The sequence below is a fragment of the Bufo bufo genome, chromosome 7, assembly GCF_905171765.1.
Source record: "Bufo bufo chromosome 7, aBufBuf1.1, whole genome shotgun sequence".
Lineage (NCBI taxonomy): Eukaryota > Metazoa > Chordata > Amphibia > Anura > Bufonidae > Bufo > Bufo bufo.
The window spans coordinates 53,526,361-53,544,244 of NC_053395.1; the positions used below are offsets into that span (position 1 = coordinate 53,526,361).

Sequence of the window (17,884 nt, forward strand, 5' to 3'; positions counted from 1 at the left end):
CAAGTCCAACAGTCGGGCATATGCTGCAGAGTGATAGTATAGTCTACAATCTGGAAGACCTACTCCTCCCGTTTCCTTGGTGCGGGTCATTATTTCCCATTTTATCCGCGGTCGACCAGGGGCCCATACGAATTGTGTGAAGCACCTACGGAGCTGGGACCAGAAAGTGGACGGTATGTGAAGGGGAATAGTTTGTAAAAGGTACAATAGTTTTGGTAAAAGGGTCATCTTTATAATACTAATCCTTCCAAACCAGGAAAATTCTCGTTTACGCCATCCATCTAAATCTTTTTGAAACTGTACTAGGAGGGGCGCAAAGTTCAATTTATGAAGATGTGAGAGGTCTGCTGTTATTTTAATCCCCAGATACGTTATGCCTTTAGATGGCCAGGCAAAGGGAAAAGAAGCCTTAAGAGCAGGGGTCAGTTCGCTCGGTAAAGTGACGTCTAGGGCCTCTGACTTGGACATATTAATCTTGAAATTGGACCAGGTACCAAATTGAGCTACCTCCCGAAGTAAGGACGGTAAGGAGATACGAGGATTGGTTATGTAGAGCAGGAGATCGTCAGCAAATGCCGCACATTTATATTCTCGTGATCCGATCTTTATTCCTGTTATATCTGGATTGGCACGAATAGAAGCCAGCAGGTGTTCCATAACCAGAACGTATAATAAGGGGGATAATGGGCATCCCTGCCGTGTCCCATTATGAATTGGGAAGGGGGGGGAAAGGGTACCATTTACTTTGACTCTAGCGGTGGGATGTTGGTATAATGTCAGGATTTTTGACAGGAATGTTGGGCCTAGACCTATATGTGAAAGGGTCTCATGGATGGCATTCCAAGATATCCGATCAAAGGCCTTTTCTGCGTCTAGGGAAAGCACCATAAGGGGGGTCTTTTTGGATTTAGCATAATGGATAATGTCTAGGGTTTTGAGAGTGTTGTCCCGGGCCTCCCTCCCCGGCACAAACCCAACCTGATCAGCAGAAACCAGGGAAGGCAAATAAGCATTCAATCTGTTCGCCATTAATTTGGCGAATATCTTGAGATCCACGTTTAAAAGGGAGATAGGACGATAACTGGCACATAGGTGCGGGTCCTTTCCTGGTTTCGGAATGACCGTAATATGCGCCTCCGTGGTCTGCGCCGGGAAGGGGACCCCAGGAGACACTCCATTGAAAACCTGGAGCATAATAGGGGATAGATTAGAGGAAAAGGCCTTGTAAAACCTAGCCGTGAACCCGTCAGGGCCTGGGCTCTTGCCACCCGGGAGTGACTTAAGTACCGTATGGAGTTCGGTGTCTGTGAATGGGGCCTCCATAGTGGCAGAATCAAGCGCAGAAAGTTTGGGGAGCAAGAGAGGTCGGTCGGGGTGTTTGCCCACCATTTGAGGGGAAGGCTGGGGCAGGTTGTAGAGCTTCGAGTAAAAAGAGTGGAAAGTAGTCGCAATATCAGCGGATGTGTGGATCATACGATCTTGGGCATTTTTGATAGCGGGAATATGGGAGGCTGCTAGTCTTCCCTTTAGAGCCCTTGCCAGCATACGACCACTTTTATTCCCGTATTCGTAGAATTTACTCCTGCAAACTTGTACCATACGTTTGTAGGATACATCTAGGAGACGTTTAGCTTCCATACGTGCATTTTGGAGATCATGTAGGGTTTGCAGGGTAAGTGCTCGTTTGTGGGCAAGTTCCAGGGAGGTGACTCTTTGCAGAGCAAGTTTAAGTGAATGAGCTTTCTCCTTCTTGAGACGGGCGCCATGCTTAATGAGTACACCTCGAAGAACACACTTCAAGGCCTCCCATCGGATCGGAATTGAGGTAGAATCTTCCTTATGATCTGATAAGAAATTTGTTATACTGCTAGCAAGGTCAGCAGCGCACCCCGCGTCAAGAAGGAGACTCTCATTTAATCGCCATGTCCATTCCTGCCTAGAGAGAAAGGGCAAATTCAAGGAGCAGTATATGGGAGCGTGGTCCGACCAGAGGATATTTCCTATTTGTGTGGAGTCAAGCCAGGATAGGGCCGACTGCTGGATAAGGATATGATCAATACGACTATATGAGCCATGGGGGGCAGAATAAAAGGTGTAATCCTTGTCAACTGGGTGCTGGATCCTCCAGGCATCTCGCAATTGTAGTTGGAGCAGTGCCCGTTTTACCTTTTTAATGGTGGGATATGTAAGAGAGGCACGTCCAGTCGAATTGTCAAGTGTCGGGTCAAGTGTCAAGTTAAGGTCACCACATAAGATAGTTGTCCCCCTAAGTATCGGTATGACGTTATCAATGAGGTTTACAATGAAGGAGGCTTGATTTTGATTAGGGGCATATACATTAAGGAAGGTTAATTCCTGGCCTCCAATAAGTAATGTGAGGGCCAAATATCTTGCATCTGGGTCGGCAGTACACCCCAGCACTTGGTGGGGTAAAGACTTATGGATCGCTATGGCAACTCCTTTGGTCTTATTCACCGCATTGTTTGCAAAGTGCCAGGTGGTGTAGTGTCGATGTCGTATGTTCGGGGCGCTACCCTCCTTAAAATGCGTTTCTTGGAAACAGACAATATGTACCTTTTGACGATGGAAGTGATGAAGTACCTGGGCCCTTTTTTCGGGAGTGTTGAGGCCTTTCGCGTTGAATGATGCAATCTTCAGAGACCCCATTGCTGTGGGAGGTGGGGGGAAGGAGAAAAACACAAGGGAGGCACGGGGAGACAATCAACAACAAGAAAAAAACAAAAATAGAAGAACAACAGATAGAAGTAGTCAAACAGGTGAGTAACCCTGAGAAAGGGGAGAATAGAGTGGTTTTATGTGACCCGAAGGTCCAAAGAGGCTGTCGCCTGGGGGGGAGGGACCCCAAGGGAAAGACTCTGCTTATTTGGGGGAAAAAGTGTCAGCCGGACAGGAGCTGACCCCCCACAACACCAGTGAATGCAGATGGGAACTTAAAAGCACCAGCAAGTTTAAAGCACAAAAACAGATAAAGAGAATGGGCAAACAGCTAAAAGCCAATAAAAAAAAAACATTCGGCATATTAGAGCTTTAGTAGACCCAGGCAGGTACAACAGGGAGTCCCTCAGGTGGTAAGGCGAGGTGAGGATCTGCGACCAGAGTATTCCGATCCTTTCTGGCGCCGTCCTCTTGAGGCCTGAGCCAAAGAATTGGGAGGTTTTTCAGCATGCAATGGACGTTGTCGCCCTCTCGCCTCAGAGGTAGGCTGGAGGAGGGAAGGCCAGGGTCCCAATTCAACCGGTGGCAAGTCCAGCTGCTGTAGAAAGTGGGGAAGATCTGTAGGGTCCCGCAAAGTGACAACTTGCTCTTTAGGGCCTGCAAGCAGGGCAAAAGGAAAGCCCCAACGGTAGGGGATGCTGCGCTCTTTGAGGAGGTGTAACACTGGGCGTAAGGCAGCACGCTGGGCCAGGGTGTGGCGGGATAAGTCCTGCAGCAAGATGAAGGGGACACCGTCGTAAGACAGAGACGACATCTGTCGGGCCTTGAGTAGGATCTGATCTTTGATGGCGTAAAAGTGGACTCTGCAGATGACGTCCCTTGGTTTTGAGGGGTCAGGATTGGGAGGCCTCAATGCCCTATGAGCTCGGTCAATCTCGATGCTGGAGCTTGGCGGACGTCCCAGAAGATCATTGAAGATTTTTACAATGGTAGATAAAAGAGCCGCCTGCGTTATTGCCTCAGGCAAGCCTCTAATCCGAATATTATTGCGACGGCTCCTGTTTTCGACATCATCCAGATGGTATTGCAAGGCGTGTATCTGTGCATCGTGGGATTGTAGTTTGTCTTTCAATACCTGCACATCTGCAGACAAGGAATCATGTTCCTGCTGAACAGTGTCCACCTTTGTATCAATCAAGGCCATCTCAGAGCGTACTTGTGTGAATTCCTTTTTACATTCTTGTAAAATATTAGCTGCAAAACTAGAAAGATCTGCCTTGGTGGGAAGTGAGCACATCAGATTGCGCAAGTCCGCCATGGTAGGAGGCCGAGAGTCCTCGTCAGGTGGAGGAGCGCGCGACATAGAACCCTGGGGCAAAGGTAAAGAGCCTTCTGAGATTGATGCTGCAGGGTTAGCCAGGGCCTGTGTGCCTGAGGAGGCGCCGCCATCATGGCGTGGGTGGGATCCGTCCCATGATGAGCCCGTGGACCAGTGTGGGGAGTTTGCTGGGGACGGCTCAGGAGAGTGAATAGAAGAAAGCTCCCGCAGCACGTACTGGGAGGAGGCCGCAGCCTGTGGTAAATTTGAGGCCTTCTCATTAACCCCTTCAGGTTGCCCCCGGTGAGAGTTATCCCTCTGTGGCTGGGGGTGCCCCATAAAGCTGGCTGGGGCATCTGACCAGGGGGATCTAGCGGGAGATCCCACCCCTGGGCTCAGTGAAGCTGCGGGCGAGGTGGGGGTTCTAGGGCCCCAGACAACAGGGTGAGGGGTCAGCTGAGGAGTCTTCTGTAGCGGGGGGAACTCCTCCTCACTAACCTGTATCGCCGGGTCGCAGGGAGACATCATGGCAGCTGCCAGGTCTCCCCCCTGGGCTGAGGATGTCGGCTCAGCGTGCGCTCCAGGGTCCTCTCCTTCCTGGGCATGCGGCGTCTGGGCTCGGTCAGGGCTGCTGCTTAGGGTCGGCACCGACGCAGATCGGGCTCTCCGTCGATCCGGTGGGTGCGACCGCTGATTCAGATTTTCAGCTTCCCGCTCGGCTGTCTCTGTGAGCGGAGTTTCCTCAGGGCCGGCGGCGCCATCTTGGAAGCGCTTGGCGCGCTCATTCATACCGGGTCCCGGCGTCGCAGGTTGCCTGGCAAAGAGCCTGGGAATGTCTCCCTGTGAGGATGCCAGAGGGGCTAGAGAGCGGGTCTTGCCTTTCTTAGGGACTTTGCCCATCTTTAAAAGGTTGCTGGCGGTGGATTAACTCCGGTGCTGTGGAGGAGCTCGCAGCACACACGTCCTCACTCCTGCATGGCTGGCCACGCCCCCCATATTTTTTTTTTTTTTTTTTTTATATTGCGTAACTAAAATAATAAACAATTAACGATTTTGTAAGTGTTCACAATAAGGGATTATAGTAGGCCCATATATACTTGCAAATAAATATGTATCCGCCCGGAGTATTATTAGCCATAATGACACCGCTTTAATGTAAATATTGCCTGTGCTTTGTGAGTATTCAGGCAATCTTGACAATTGGAATTTACTTATACCTCTCACAAAAAAAGAGGACTCATTATCCCACAAGAGCAGGATTGACCCTAAGAAGGATATAAAAATACTGCCTGAGCCTTGAAAAATACTCAGGCAGTAGGGCCAATGTTATCCCTTTATTCTCCTAAAAGTAAACTAGTTAAATGCCGTCCATTTAATCTAACATACAAATTGTCAGACATCGCCTCTCTCATTGTTAGTATAAAGAGACTGTAATGTGGAGAATCGCAATAGAGTTCTATTAACTGTTCCTTAGCCATCGGAGTGACTACAGGACACATAGAGATAAATACATATTGGTACAAGTACAACTGATGGGTTAAGAAAAAATTGGTAAGGAACGAAGCTGTGATCAAAACATACTTAATATACATACTAGAACAATGGGTGACCAGGAACTTTGAGTCATGACCCCACCATAGAGGACAGCAGATCACTGTCGTGGGAGAAGCTACATGATCGCGGCAGATGATCGACGGGCGGCGAAGTCTGTGGGGAGGAGAGAACACTGGCTGAACAACCTGCGAGGGCTCAAAGGGGAGTGAGCGCAGTTTGTAAGTGTAAAATGACGCGCTCACACTTGATAGGGAGAAAGGCCTGCCATGGAGGGTTAGCGGTAATGTCATAGGCTGTAGGTGAGAGACGGGCGGACATTTGTAGAGGTCATGCAGAGCGTGCGCACGCTAGTACCCCACTTCCCCTGACGAAGCCACACAGTGGCGAAACATGTCAGGAGGGGTGTTATAGTGTAGCGTTCAATTTTTAGACAGAGGACAGTGAGGAGCTATATAGGAGCATTTGGATTAGCTGAGGGCAAGTCAGAAGTATGTCTACGGTAGTCAATTAGCAATATAGCCTTCAAGTAGTTAGCCGGAGCAGGAGTTTATGGCAGAGGAAAGGGCAAACAGAGTTAAATAGTGGTAACAAATTTCAGCCACACTGTTGCAAATTGAGAGTCAGCATCTCTTAACAAGCTCTGCCTCTAATGGCCCCAGATGTAAGGCAGCTATCCTATAAGTCAGTGTTCGGCCCTTTAAATAGGCCTTGAGACATGACTCGGATATTAAATAATTGTATGCAACTAGGACAGGCACTCTGCATTTGCAACCATCCAAGGAGGATATATCTTTTATATAGATATTTACTATAACACAATTGCATTAACAATTAGCATAAAATGTGTTCAGAAACAATAAAAAAACGTAATAGTAGATTAGCTGAAAGACTAAAATAAAAAAAATATAAAACAAAATATACCACATTCAATAGCAATATTACACTATAGGTTGTATGAGCAATAGGTGCACTGGACGCTTGTGGAACAGCAGAGGATCGCGCAGTAGCAACAGAATAACGCTTTACCATTCTTCAGCACTGAATAAACTAACAGACTTATTAAAGGGAACCCGTCATCACCTTTGTGCTGCCCATACTAACGGCAGAATAAAGTACAGACAGGTGAGCTGATTTCAGTGGTCGGTCATTTATAAGTTAGAAGTAAGTGGTTGCCGAGAACCAACATCACAACCATTGCAGACTGGGCCTGGAAAAGAGTCCCGGCCACCTGAGAAGAGTCCTGGTTATTCATGACTTCCTGCTCTCCTGCCCACCTGCTGATGACTGACAGTCTAATACCTAGTTTTCTCCCTTTCTATCTAGGAGAGAACTGCCAATCATCAGCAGATGGGTGAGAGAGCAGGAGATTATGAATAACTAGGACTCTTCTCAGGTAGACTGGACTCTTCTCAAGGCCTGGGCTGCAATGATTATGATGCTGGTTCTCAGCAACCACTTACTTTTAGTTAATAAATGACACACCGCTGAGATCAGCATTTCTGTCACTATTTTATGCTGCCCTCAGTGAGGTCAGCATAACGTTGATGACGGGTTCCCTTTAAAGGGGTTGTCCCACTTCATTAAATCGGTTTACCCCAATTTATTTTCCCCCAATGAACATTTATTCCTATATATGTCTTTAAAAAAAATTATTCTATCTTCTCCAAACAGCTTCTATTAGAAATCATTGTGTACACTGGTGTCCCATGGATACGGCCGGCTTTTCGCCGGCCGCATCGTTTCGCCGCGCCTGCGCACTACAGGCTAAGAAATAATCGCCCGGCCTCTCCATTACATGAACGCGCACGACCGCGCATGCGCAGTATATCCACCGCGTCTTAGATAGAGCTGCGCATGCGCGGCCATCCGAACAGTTCGGGCGAGTCAGCGGAGTGAGCGGACGGACGTCGGAGGAACAGGATACTGTAAGTATAATATCTGCTGGCCCACTAATCGACCAACGATAATTGTATATTCTGCAATAAGGGGGGTTCATAAGAAATTCAATGGGGGCATTTTTGTGTACAACTGGGGGGCAACTATATTCTATCTATTGGACACTGGGGGCAACTATATTCTATCTATGGACACTGGGGGCAACTATATTCTATCTATGGACACTGGGGGCAACTATATTCTATCTATGGACACTGGGGGCAACTATATTCTATCTATGGCCACTGGGGGCAACTATATTCTATCTATGGACACTGGGGGCAACTATATTCTATCTATGGACACTGGGGGCAACTATATTCTATCTATGGACACTGGGGGCAACTATATTCTATCTATGGACACTGGGGGCAACTATATTCTATCTATGGACACTGGGGGCAACTATATTCTATCTATGGACACTGGGGGCAACTATATTCTATCTATGGACACTGGGGGCAACTATATTCTATCTATTGGACACTGGGGGCAACTATATTCTATCTATGGACACTGGGGGCAACTATATTCTATCTATTGGACACTGGGGGCAACTATATTCTATCTATGGCCACTGGGGGCAACTATATTCTATCTATGGACACTGGGGGCAACTATATTCTATCTATGGACACTGGGGGCAACTATATTCTATCTATTAGACACTGGGGGCAACTATATTCTATCTATGGACACTGGGGGCAACTATATTCTATCTATGGACACTGGGGGCAACTATATTCTATCTATGGACACTGGGGGCAACTATATTCTATCTATTGGACACTGGGGGCAACTATATTCTATCTATGGACACTGGGGGCAACTATATTCTATCTATGGACACTGGGGGCAACTATATTCTATCTATTGGACACTGGGGGCAAGTATATTCTATCTATGGACACTGGGGGCAACTATATTCTATCTATTGGACACTGGGGGCAACTATATTCTATCTATGGACACTGGGGGCAACTATATTCTATCTATGGACACTGGGGGCAACTATATTATATCTATGGACACTGGGGGCAACTATATTCTATCTATTGGACACTGGGGCAACTATATTCTATCTATGGACACTAGGGGCAACTATATTCTATCTATGGAAACTGGGGGCAACTATATTATATCTATTGACACTGGGGGCAACTATATTATATCTATGGACACTGGGGGCAACTATATTCTATCTATTGGACACTGGGGGCAACTATATTATATCTATGGACACTGGGGGCAACTATATTATATCTATGGACACTGGGGGCAACTATATTATATCTATGGACACTGGGGGCAACTATATTATGGGGGCGGATGGAGGAGGCACTTATGGGGGCGGATGGAGGAGGCACTTATCGGGGCGGATGGAGGAGGTACTTATGGGGGCAGATATGCAGAGATGTGTATGTGGCGGTTTAGAATCAATGTGGGTGAAATATAGAATCAGATGTAGCAGGCTGAATAAGCGCTGTTCAGTCACAGTACTAATGGTGAAGGAAATAGACGGATTTAGCAGAGATGTGTATGTGGCGGTTTAGAATCAATGCTGGTGAAAGAGAAACAGATGAAGCAGAGCTGAATATGCGGCTGTTCTGACACAGTGCTGGTTGAATAGAAAAACAGATGTAGCAGAGCTGTATATGTGGCAGGTCAGCATTAATGCTGGCAAAAGAGAAACAGATGTAGTAGAGCTGAATATGCGGCTGTTCTGATACAGTGCTGTTTGAAGAGAGAAACAGATGTAGTAGGCTGAATATGCGGCTGTTCTGACACAGTGCTGGTTGAATAGCAAAACAGATGTAGCAGAGCTGTATATGTGGCAGGTCAGCATCAATGCTGGCGAAAGAGAAACAGATGTAGCAGAGCTGAATATGCGGCTGTTCTGACACAGTGCTGGTTGAATAGAAAAACAGATGTAGCAGAGCTGTATATGTGGCAGGTCAGCATCAATGCTGGCAAAAGAGAAACAGATGTAGTAGAGCTGAATATGCGGCTGTTCTGATACAGTGCTGTTTGAAGAGAGAAACAGATGTAGTAGAGCTGAATATGCGGCTGTTCTGACACAGTGCTGGCTGAATAGAAAAACAGATGTAGCAGAGCTGTATATGTGGCAGGTCAGCATCAATGCTGGCGAAAGAGAAACAGATGTAGCAGAGCTGAATATGCGGGTGTTCTGACACAGTGCTGTTTGAAGAGAGAAACAGATGTAGTAGAGCTGAATATGCTGCTGTTCTGACACAGTGCTGGTTGAAGAGATAAACAGACAGATGTAGCAGAGCTGTATATGCATCTATAAAGATACATAGTGTGAGGTTTATACACAACTGGAGTACAGCTGTAATGGAAACAAATCTGCATCAGTGCTGGGGGGTGGGGGTCGGTCAAGCTTTTGGGCTAATGTATAATATGGAATTATAGTTTTTGATGCACAGAATGGGTTTGTAAAAGATCAGACAGAGATTTTATGTGTAAAACTGTACACTGAGCTCACTTCACATGGCTCTGAGTGACCATTCCCCTCACAGACACTGCAGACTGATGAGTCATACTTTTCACATGAACGAGCACGTAAGAACTCAGTGCTCAGTGTGATGTCATAAGGAGGTGTGGCCGGCCTTCACTCTAGCTGCCTAAGCCCGCCCAGCCTTAGCTGCAGAAAACCAGGAAGTTACCAGCAGAGCTGGCTGCAGGTGAGGCTGATTAGCAAAGTGGGAAAACCCCTTTAAGCACGAGTAGTGCGGATTATCCATTCAAGAAATAGAATCCCCGCACACCACTTGTGTGAGGAATTTAAAAGAAGCAAAGCTATTACCTACATTCTATTATAATAATATGCAAATGTGATGTGCACTATGGGATTTAAGTGTGGTTGTATGCGCAATAGATACTAATGATATACGTATCAGACAGCTACTGCGCGATCCTCTGCTGTTCCACAAGCGTCCAGTGCACCTATTGCTCACACAACCTATAGTGTAATATTGCTATTGAATTTTGTTTTATATTGTTTTTATTTTAATCTTTTAGCTGATCTACTTTTACTTTTTTTATGTTTCTGAACAGATTTTATGCTAATTGTTAATGCAATTGTGTTATAATAAATATCTATATAAGGCCTCATGCACACGGCCGCGTGCAACCCGCATCACTGATGCGGACCCATTCACTTGAATGGGTCCGCAATTCCGGAGATGCAGAACGGAGTCACGGAACAACAGAAGCACTACAGAGTGCTTCCGTGGTGTTTCTTTCCATGGTTCCGCACCGCAAAAAAATATGACATGTCATATTTTTTTGCGGTGCGGACATACCACGGACCCATGCACGGAACGGCCGCACAACGGCCAATGCACGGAACGGCCGCACAACGGCCGTGTGCATGAGGCCTAAAAGATATATCCTCCTGTCCTAGTTACATACAATTAATTAATTGCTTTGACGGAGTGAGTCAAATTTACAATAGCACCATATCCAGAGCAACAAAAGGGTGGGCCGCTATATTTCTCTTTTTCGGATATTAAATAAGCCAGCATCTCATCTGCAGACAGCTTGTATGCAGAGGAGCATGTATGGCCTATAAATCTCCTCATGTTGACTAAGACGCTGTCTCCCCAAAGAGAGATAGTACCCCCCCCAAAAACCTGACTTAGTATTCTCTGCTCTGCACTGATGAGGGGCAATCACCCCGAAACAGCTGTCTGCAGATGAGATGCTGGCTTATTTAATATCTGAGTCATGTCTCAAGGCCTATTTAAAGGGATGAACATTGACTTAAAGGATAGCTGCCTTACATCTACATTAACAGAAAAATGACAAAGCTATAAACGTTACACAGGCACACAATAGCGAAGTGAGCACTGCTACTCCTGATGTAGAGAGAACAATACGTACTGGACAAGAGGAGCCACTCTTCTCTCAGTCTGTATTTTGGTCTGCAAACAACGGATCTGCAAAATACGGATACCTTCCAAGTGCATTCCTTTTTTTTCCCTTCGCTTCTCATCCACAAAGCTGACCAGAAAAGGACATGTTCTAGAATTTGCGGAATGGAAGGCATGAATCCTCAAAAACATGGTCCCAGAAAAAAGAATGGGTCAGCGTGAACACTGAAAAATATGGTCATGTGCATGAAGCCTTACATAGAAAACACAAGTGAGCATATCTGTGTCCACGTAATGGGCGAGGTCTCACATAATGATGCTGCGAGCCGATTGAGCCTCCCGTGCTGCAGGTTGTGCACCTCTGCTTTATACTAAGCGGGATATATAAGAATGTATCCTCATGTGCCGGTTTTATGTTGTCTTTTATGCCATGCTGATCTCAAAACTGAGGCAAAACACCTGTGGCTTTATAATATCAAGGCAAAAATGGCAGCCTTACACAAAACTGCTGAATTTGTCAATTTAAGAACCAAGCCCAATTTCAAAACCGTATGCAAACACGCATAATAATGGCACATGTTCACAGCAGTAAAATCACCCTACATGACATAGCACATTTTAAAATACTTACAGTTTTTGCTTTGGTCAGCAGAGACAATCGAATGTAGCCTCGGCCATGGCGTCTTAGATAGAAGATGTAAAATGGCGAACAGGCAAATAGGTAAAAACAGGGTATCCAGTACAGAATGGTATGATGGAAGCACCAGGAGAAGTCCGGGTTCTCTGTGTGCCAAGTCTGGTTTATATCCTGCAAAATAAAGAACCGATATACGGGATCAGCACAAAACAACAGATGTGGATCAGTGGTGTAAAACTGCAATAAGGTACCTGGACACGGGTGCAGGTCAACATGCAGAAGATCACCACGAATTTCTATGCGGATTTCTGCACTCAAACGCACTAAAAACCACAATACATGACAGCGCAGATTTGATGCGGTTTAACTGCAGATCTCACCCTTCATTTGAAAAGAGTGAAATTCGCTGCTAAAACCTCAAACATTATTGATATGATGGCGATTTTTAAATCTGCACGGCAGGTCAATTTCCGCGTGGAAAAAATACATGAGATTTGTTTAATCTCATACACGTTGCTGGTACTGTACTACACTGCATTTTTTCCCATACGGGATTCTGCAGTGTGTGAAAGCACATTAGGATTTGGGGGGTACTATCTCTTCTTGGGGTGAGACCACCTTAATTGGCGTGAGGAGACTTATGGGCCATACATGCTCCTCTGGAATTCTGGGAAGAAAGGGATGCAAATGAGCTCTTAAAAAGCTCTGCCTCTAATGCCACCAGATGTAAGGCAGCTATCCTATAAGTCAATGTTCGACCCTTTAAATAGGCCTTGAGACATGACAAGGATATTAAATAAGCCAGCCCTCATCTGCAGACAGCTTGTATTCAGAGGAGCATGTATGGCCCATATTGGTTCCTCACCCCCCTGCCAAACACCTTAAGCTCTCCCTCCGGGGAGAGTACATACGTTTGTTGAAGCTCCTGGTTGACGCCCTGGGTGACAGCCGAGGTGAAAGCCGGGAGCACAGACGGGCATACCCTCAGCTTCGGATGAGGGTTGCCATTTGTCCCCGTCCCATAGGCCCGGAGGGATAGGGAATGGTTTGTGGGGGGTCCTTCTCTTATGGAGAGGTCCTGTGATAGACCGCAACCTAGTGCACGTTTTGGTGTGGCACGCTGCACGGGGTGTGAGAGCACGGACTTTGGGCTTTCGATAATAAAAAAATGACAAGGCCCAACAGCAAATTTTTGAACAGACCTCCTAACCAGAAACTTCTTCTAAAGCCTCTCCTCCCGTGCAACTCTCACTCCTATGGCTAGCCAGGAGTGTTCTCTCAGAAAAGGCCCAGCAGTTGCTCAGTCCATTTCCTACAGTGTCTCTGTGTATAATGTCACTGTATAATACTGTTGTGGGGGCCCTGAGAATAAAATCTTTTAGTCCTCCTCCTGGGTAGGTCCCTTCTGAGTTCGGGCCCCAAAGCAGCCACTTCCCCTATAGCTACGCCCCTGGATGAGGGGCAATCACCCTGAAACTGCTGTCTGCAGATGAGATGCTGGCTTTTTTAATATCCGAGTCATGTCTCGAGGCCTATTTAAAGGGTCGAACACTGACTTACAGGATAGCTGCCTTACATCTGGTGGCATCAGAGGCAGAGCTTCATGTTTTCATCAAAAAATCTATTTTAGCATATGTTACTACCGCAGCAGCATTATGCATAAAGCAATCTTTAGTTTCTTTACATATCACTGTTTTTCTTGAGTTTTTCCCTTAGTTACGGCTGTTTAAACATTTACAATATGAGGACCTTCTCAAGATGGCTCCTCTGCCAGTTCCCTGACGCCAAAACTGCTTTCCCTCACTTCCCATACACACTTGCTGTAGCCAGCAGCTCCCTGCCAGCCAATCAGATTGGATTACTGAGAGACACGCCTCCTCACTCTGTAGCCTAATGCAGGCATGCAGTGTGAAGGACCGCCCTTCTGTCTTCTGTTTATACTAAAAGGAAGACAGACAAGCCCTAGCAACAGTCTTTTAAGGGAGCAGTGGAAAGGGACATTAATGAAAGCTGTTATTATAAAGTAATTACAGATCTTTTGACAATCATTGACAGACTAACTCAGGTATACAGTACAGACCAAAAGTTTGGACACACCTTCTCATTCTAAGAGTTTTCTTTATTTTCATGAATATGAAAATTGTAGATTCACACTGAAGGCATCAAAACTATGAATTAACACATGTGGAATTATATACATAACAAACAAGTGTGAAACAACTGAAAATATGTCATATTCTAGGTTCTTCAAAGTAGCCACCTTTTGCTTTGATTACTGCTTTGCACACTCTTGGCATTCTCTTGATGAGCTTCAAGAGGTAGTCCCCTGAAATGGTTTTCACTTCACAGGTGTGCCCTGTCAGGTTTGATAAGTGGGATTTCTTGCCTTATAAATGGGGTTGGGACCATCAGTTGCGTTGAGGAGAAGTCAGGTGGATACACAGCTGATAGTCCTACTGAATAGACTGTTAGAATTTGTATTATGGCAAGAAAAAAGCAGCTAAGTAAAGAAAAACGAGTGGCCATCATTACTTTAGGAAATGAAGGTCAGTCAGTCAGCCGAAAAATTGGGAAAACTTTGAAAATAAGGGCTATTTGACCATGAAGGAGAGTGATGGGGTGCTGCGCCAGATGACCTGGCCTCCACAGTCACCGGACCTGAACCCAATCGAGATGGTTTGGGGTGAGCTGGACCGCGGAGTGAAGGCAAAAGGGCCAACAAGTGCTAAGCATCTCTGGGAACTCCTTCAAGACTGTTGGAAGACCATTTCAGGGGACTACCTCTTGAAGCTCATCAAGAGAATGCCAAGAGTGTGCAAAGCAGTAATCAAAGCAAAAGGTGGCTACTTTGAAGAACCTAGAATATGACATATTTTCAGTTGTTTCACACTTGTTTGTTATGTATATAATTCCACGTGTTAATTCATAGTTTTGATGCCTTCATAGTCATGAAAATAAAGAAAACTCTTTGAAAGAGAAGGTGTGTCCAAACTTTTGGTCTGTACTGTACATGCCTAGCTCTAATAAACTAGCAAATAAAAAAAAACATATGTATGACAGTTACACTTTAAGAGCTTGTTTGCATCCATATCTTCCCAGAATACGTGGGCAGCACTGACCTGTAAGGAAATGCTGACTGTATACAATATAACTATCAGTTAATTATTGACATCACCCTGGCATAAGGTTAATAGTGTCTGGGAAGCATTAATACACTGCTACTGCTCCCGGTGATTATCTTGCTCCTATTAAACAAAATTAGCATAGTAAACGGGCAATAAATAATATTACATAAGCCTGCTAGGCTGGAACGACAGGGCGATCCTGGCCATGACACCTGTTGCACGACCTATGACTGCTGTGTAGCAGAGCAGCCACTGAACTGAATGGGGTCGCAATGTGCGACTCCAGAATTATAAAAAAATAAAAATAAAATAACAAATTATTTACACTGCTGCAACTTGCAACTCGCAATGCAACCCCACTCAGTTTAATTGCTGCACTGCTACACAGCAATTTTTGGTTTTGCAACTGATGTCATGTAGCCCCAGGGAATGCGTCATCAGAAAACGACCTATTGTTTAAATCACTTTTTTAGGTTTAACATATTTGTAAAGAATGTTTGATGAGGTTATTTTTAATTTTGCATGTCAATATCTATATAAAAAAAAAAACGGAAAAAAACCCTGATCACCGTACTGCAGTTATATATCATTCTAATCCTGTCTGCAATGATAACCTATCACCTTTGTGTATAGATAAAGACGAGTTGACATGGGCGTTCCTTCCCAACAGTCGGCTGCTCAGTGAAGGAGACCTCTGCATTTACATGCATGATCTCCTCCACAGTCGCTATTGTCATTGTTGGTCTTTATACAGAATCATTGTTTCTGGGCAGCAGATCACTGTTTAGACCACACGATCGGCTGTCCACAAACTATAATTGGAGGGCCTGCATGAAGGACAGGATCACCTGATGATCTGCGGCACATTTAGATGGCCAGATTATCAGGAACAAGCGTTCGCAGGAACAGTTGTTTCCGATAACCTGTCAGATTATTGGTACGTGTAAGGCTACTTTCACACTGCCGTTTCTGGGTCCGGTTGTGAGATTCGTTTCAGGGATCTCACAAGCGGCCCAAAACGGATCAGTTCAGCCCCAATGTATTCTGAATGGATAAGGATCCGCTCAGAATGCATCAGTTTGCCTCCGTTCAGCCTCCATTCCGCTCTGGAGGAGGACACCAAAACGCTGCTTGCAGCCGGATCCGGCATTAATGCATTTCAATGGTAAAAAAATGCCAAGTGTTCCGGAATTTTGGACGGAGATAAAACCACAACATGCTGCGGTATTATCTCCGTCCTAAAAAGTCAAAAAGACTGAACTGAAGACATCCTGATGCATCCGGAACGGATATCTCTCCATTCAGAATGCATGGGGATAAAACTGATCAGTTCTTTTCCGGTATTGAGCCCCTAGGACGGAACTCAATGCTGGAAAAGAATAACGCTAGTGGGAAAGTGCCCTTTTGGTGACACATTTCCTTTAAGATCAAAAGAAACATGAGATCTGCTCTACTTTAGGCCTCATGCACACGACTGTATGTATTTTGCGGTCCCCAAAAAAAACGGGTCTGCAAAAAATATGCATGATATCCGTGTGCATTCCGAAGTGACTTCCGTTTTTTTTGCGGACCCATTGAAATGAATGCTTCTGCATACGGCCCAGAAAAAAAAAAATAAGAAACGGACACGAAAAGAAAATACTTTGTGTGCATGAGCCCTTAGAAAGAGATTCAATAAATTTAAAAATATACTTTTTGCCTTTAGAAATTCTATATCTGAAAAGGTGGTGGTGGGGGGAAGGGGGGTAAAATCATTCTCCCTATCAGAGGAGAAGGCAGCGCAATGCTGGATAAACCACCAAATCCTTCTCACGTCCTGCTTTCCAGGTTTGCCAAAAATATCGCACCTACTCCTAAGGCGCGTTCATACCGCAATCCGCCTCCAAGTAGTGGGGAGGGAGTCATATGCATGCTCATCCCACACATGAAAAAAGCTGTGAGAAATAGTTTGACCACATATATAATGAAAAATTTTCTATAACCAATGAGCTATTCAATAAAATGCATCTGTATAGCGCCACCTGCTGTTTGTTCTTCTGCTTAATTTTTGTACGCCTCACTGAGGTGGTCGCACGTGCTCAGTTTAAATCTACAACTGCTGCCGGCCATATGTTCTGTTAGAAGCTGTGGCAGTTACAGGGAGAGAGCTGCAGCAGAAAGGACACGTCCCCTGAGCTGCCAGGCTGAAGATAATCTAGAAGAGCAATTGGAGCAGCGAATGTGGAGATCTCTGGATCCATGTGAGGTGCAGGGCTGGTTCTAGCTTTTTTAGAAAGGTATTGTCCTGTACTAAATGATGTCTGGCTTTTTTTCAGTTGTCACATAATCCCTTTAAACAGCATTCCCCATTAAAACCTAATACAGGTATCTGAATGTCCTCATCTGTCACGTTGCAACTAATCAAATTTATCTAGTCCAGAAATCCAGTTAACTTGGGAAATGGCAAAATCGCTTTATGTTGGATTAATGGGGGATTACCTAATACTCTGTCAGTGATGTGGCGGCGGTGGTTATATAGGCTCTGCATGTCATGAGTATGCTTTGTGTATGTGCATGTATGGTCAGAGCAATCATTAACTTGGCACTCAAAGGGGTTGTCCCATCTGGCAGCATTATGACAGGATATGCCATAACAGAGAGGAGCGGGTCCTGCTCCTACCTCATGGCACCGAGCCCTGAAGTGTACAGAGGGCACACTGTGCATGCACGACCACCCTCCATTTACCGCTGTGAGACTTCTGAA

The 17,884-nt window shown here is 45.5% G+C and overlaps 1 protein-coding gene across 1 annotated transcript in view; it reads right to left on the reverse strand.

Moving 5' to 3' along the window:
- The window catches only part of LOC121007976 (multidrug resistance-associated protein 1-like), a 145,211-nt gene that overhangs the window by 107,749 nt on the left and 19,578 nt on the right, over positions 1–17,884 (reverse strand). The window contains exon 3 of the mRNA XM_040440245.1: positions 12,011–12,187. Within this exon, the coding sequence (XP_040296179.1) occupies positions 12,011–12,187 (177 nt within the window). The remainder of the gene's footprint in view (positions 1–12,010; positions 12,188–17,884) is intronic.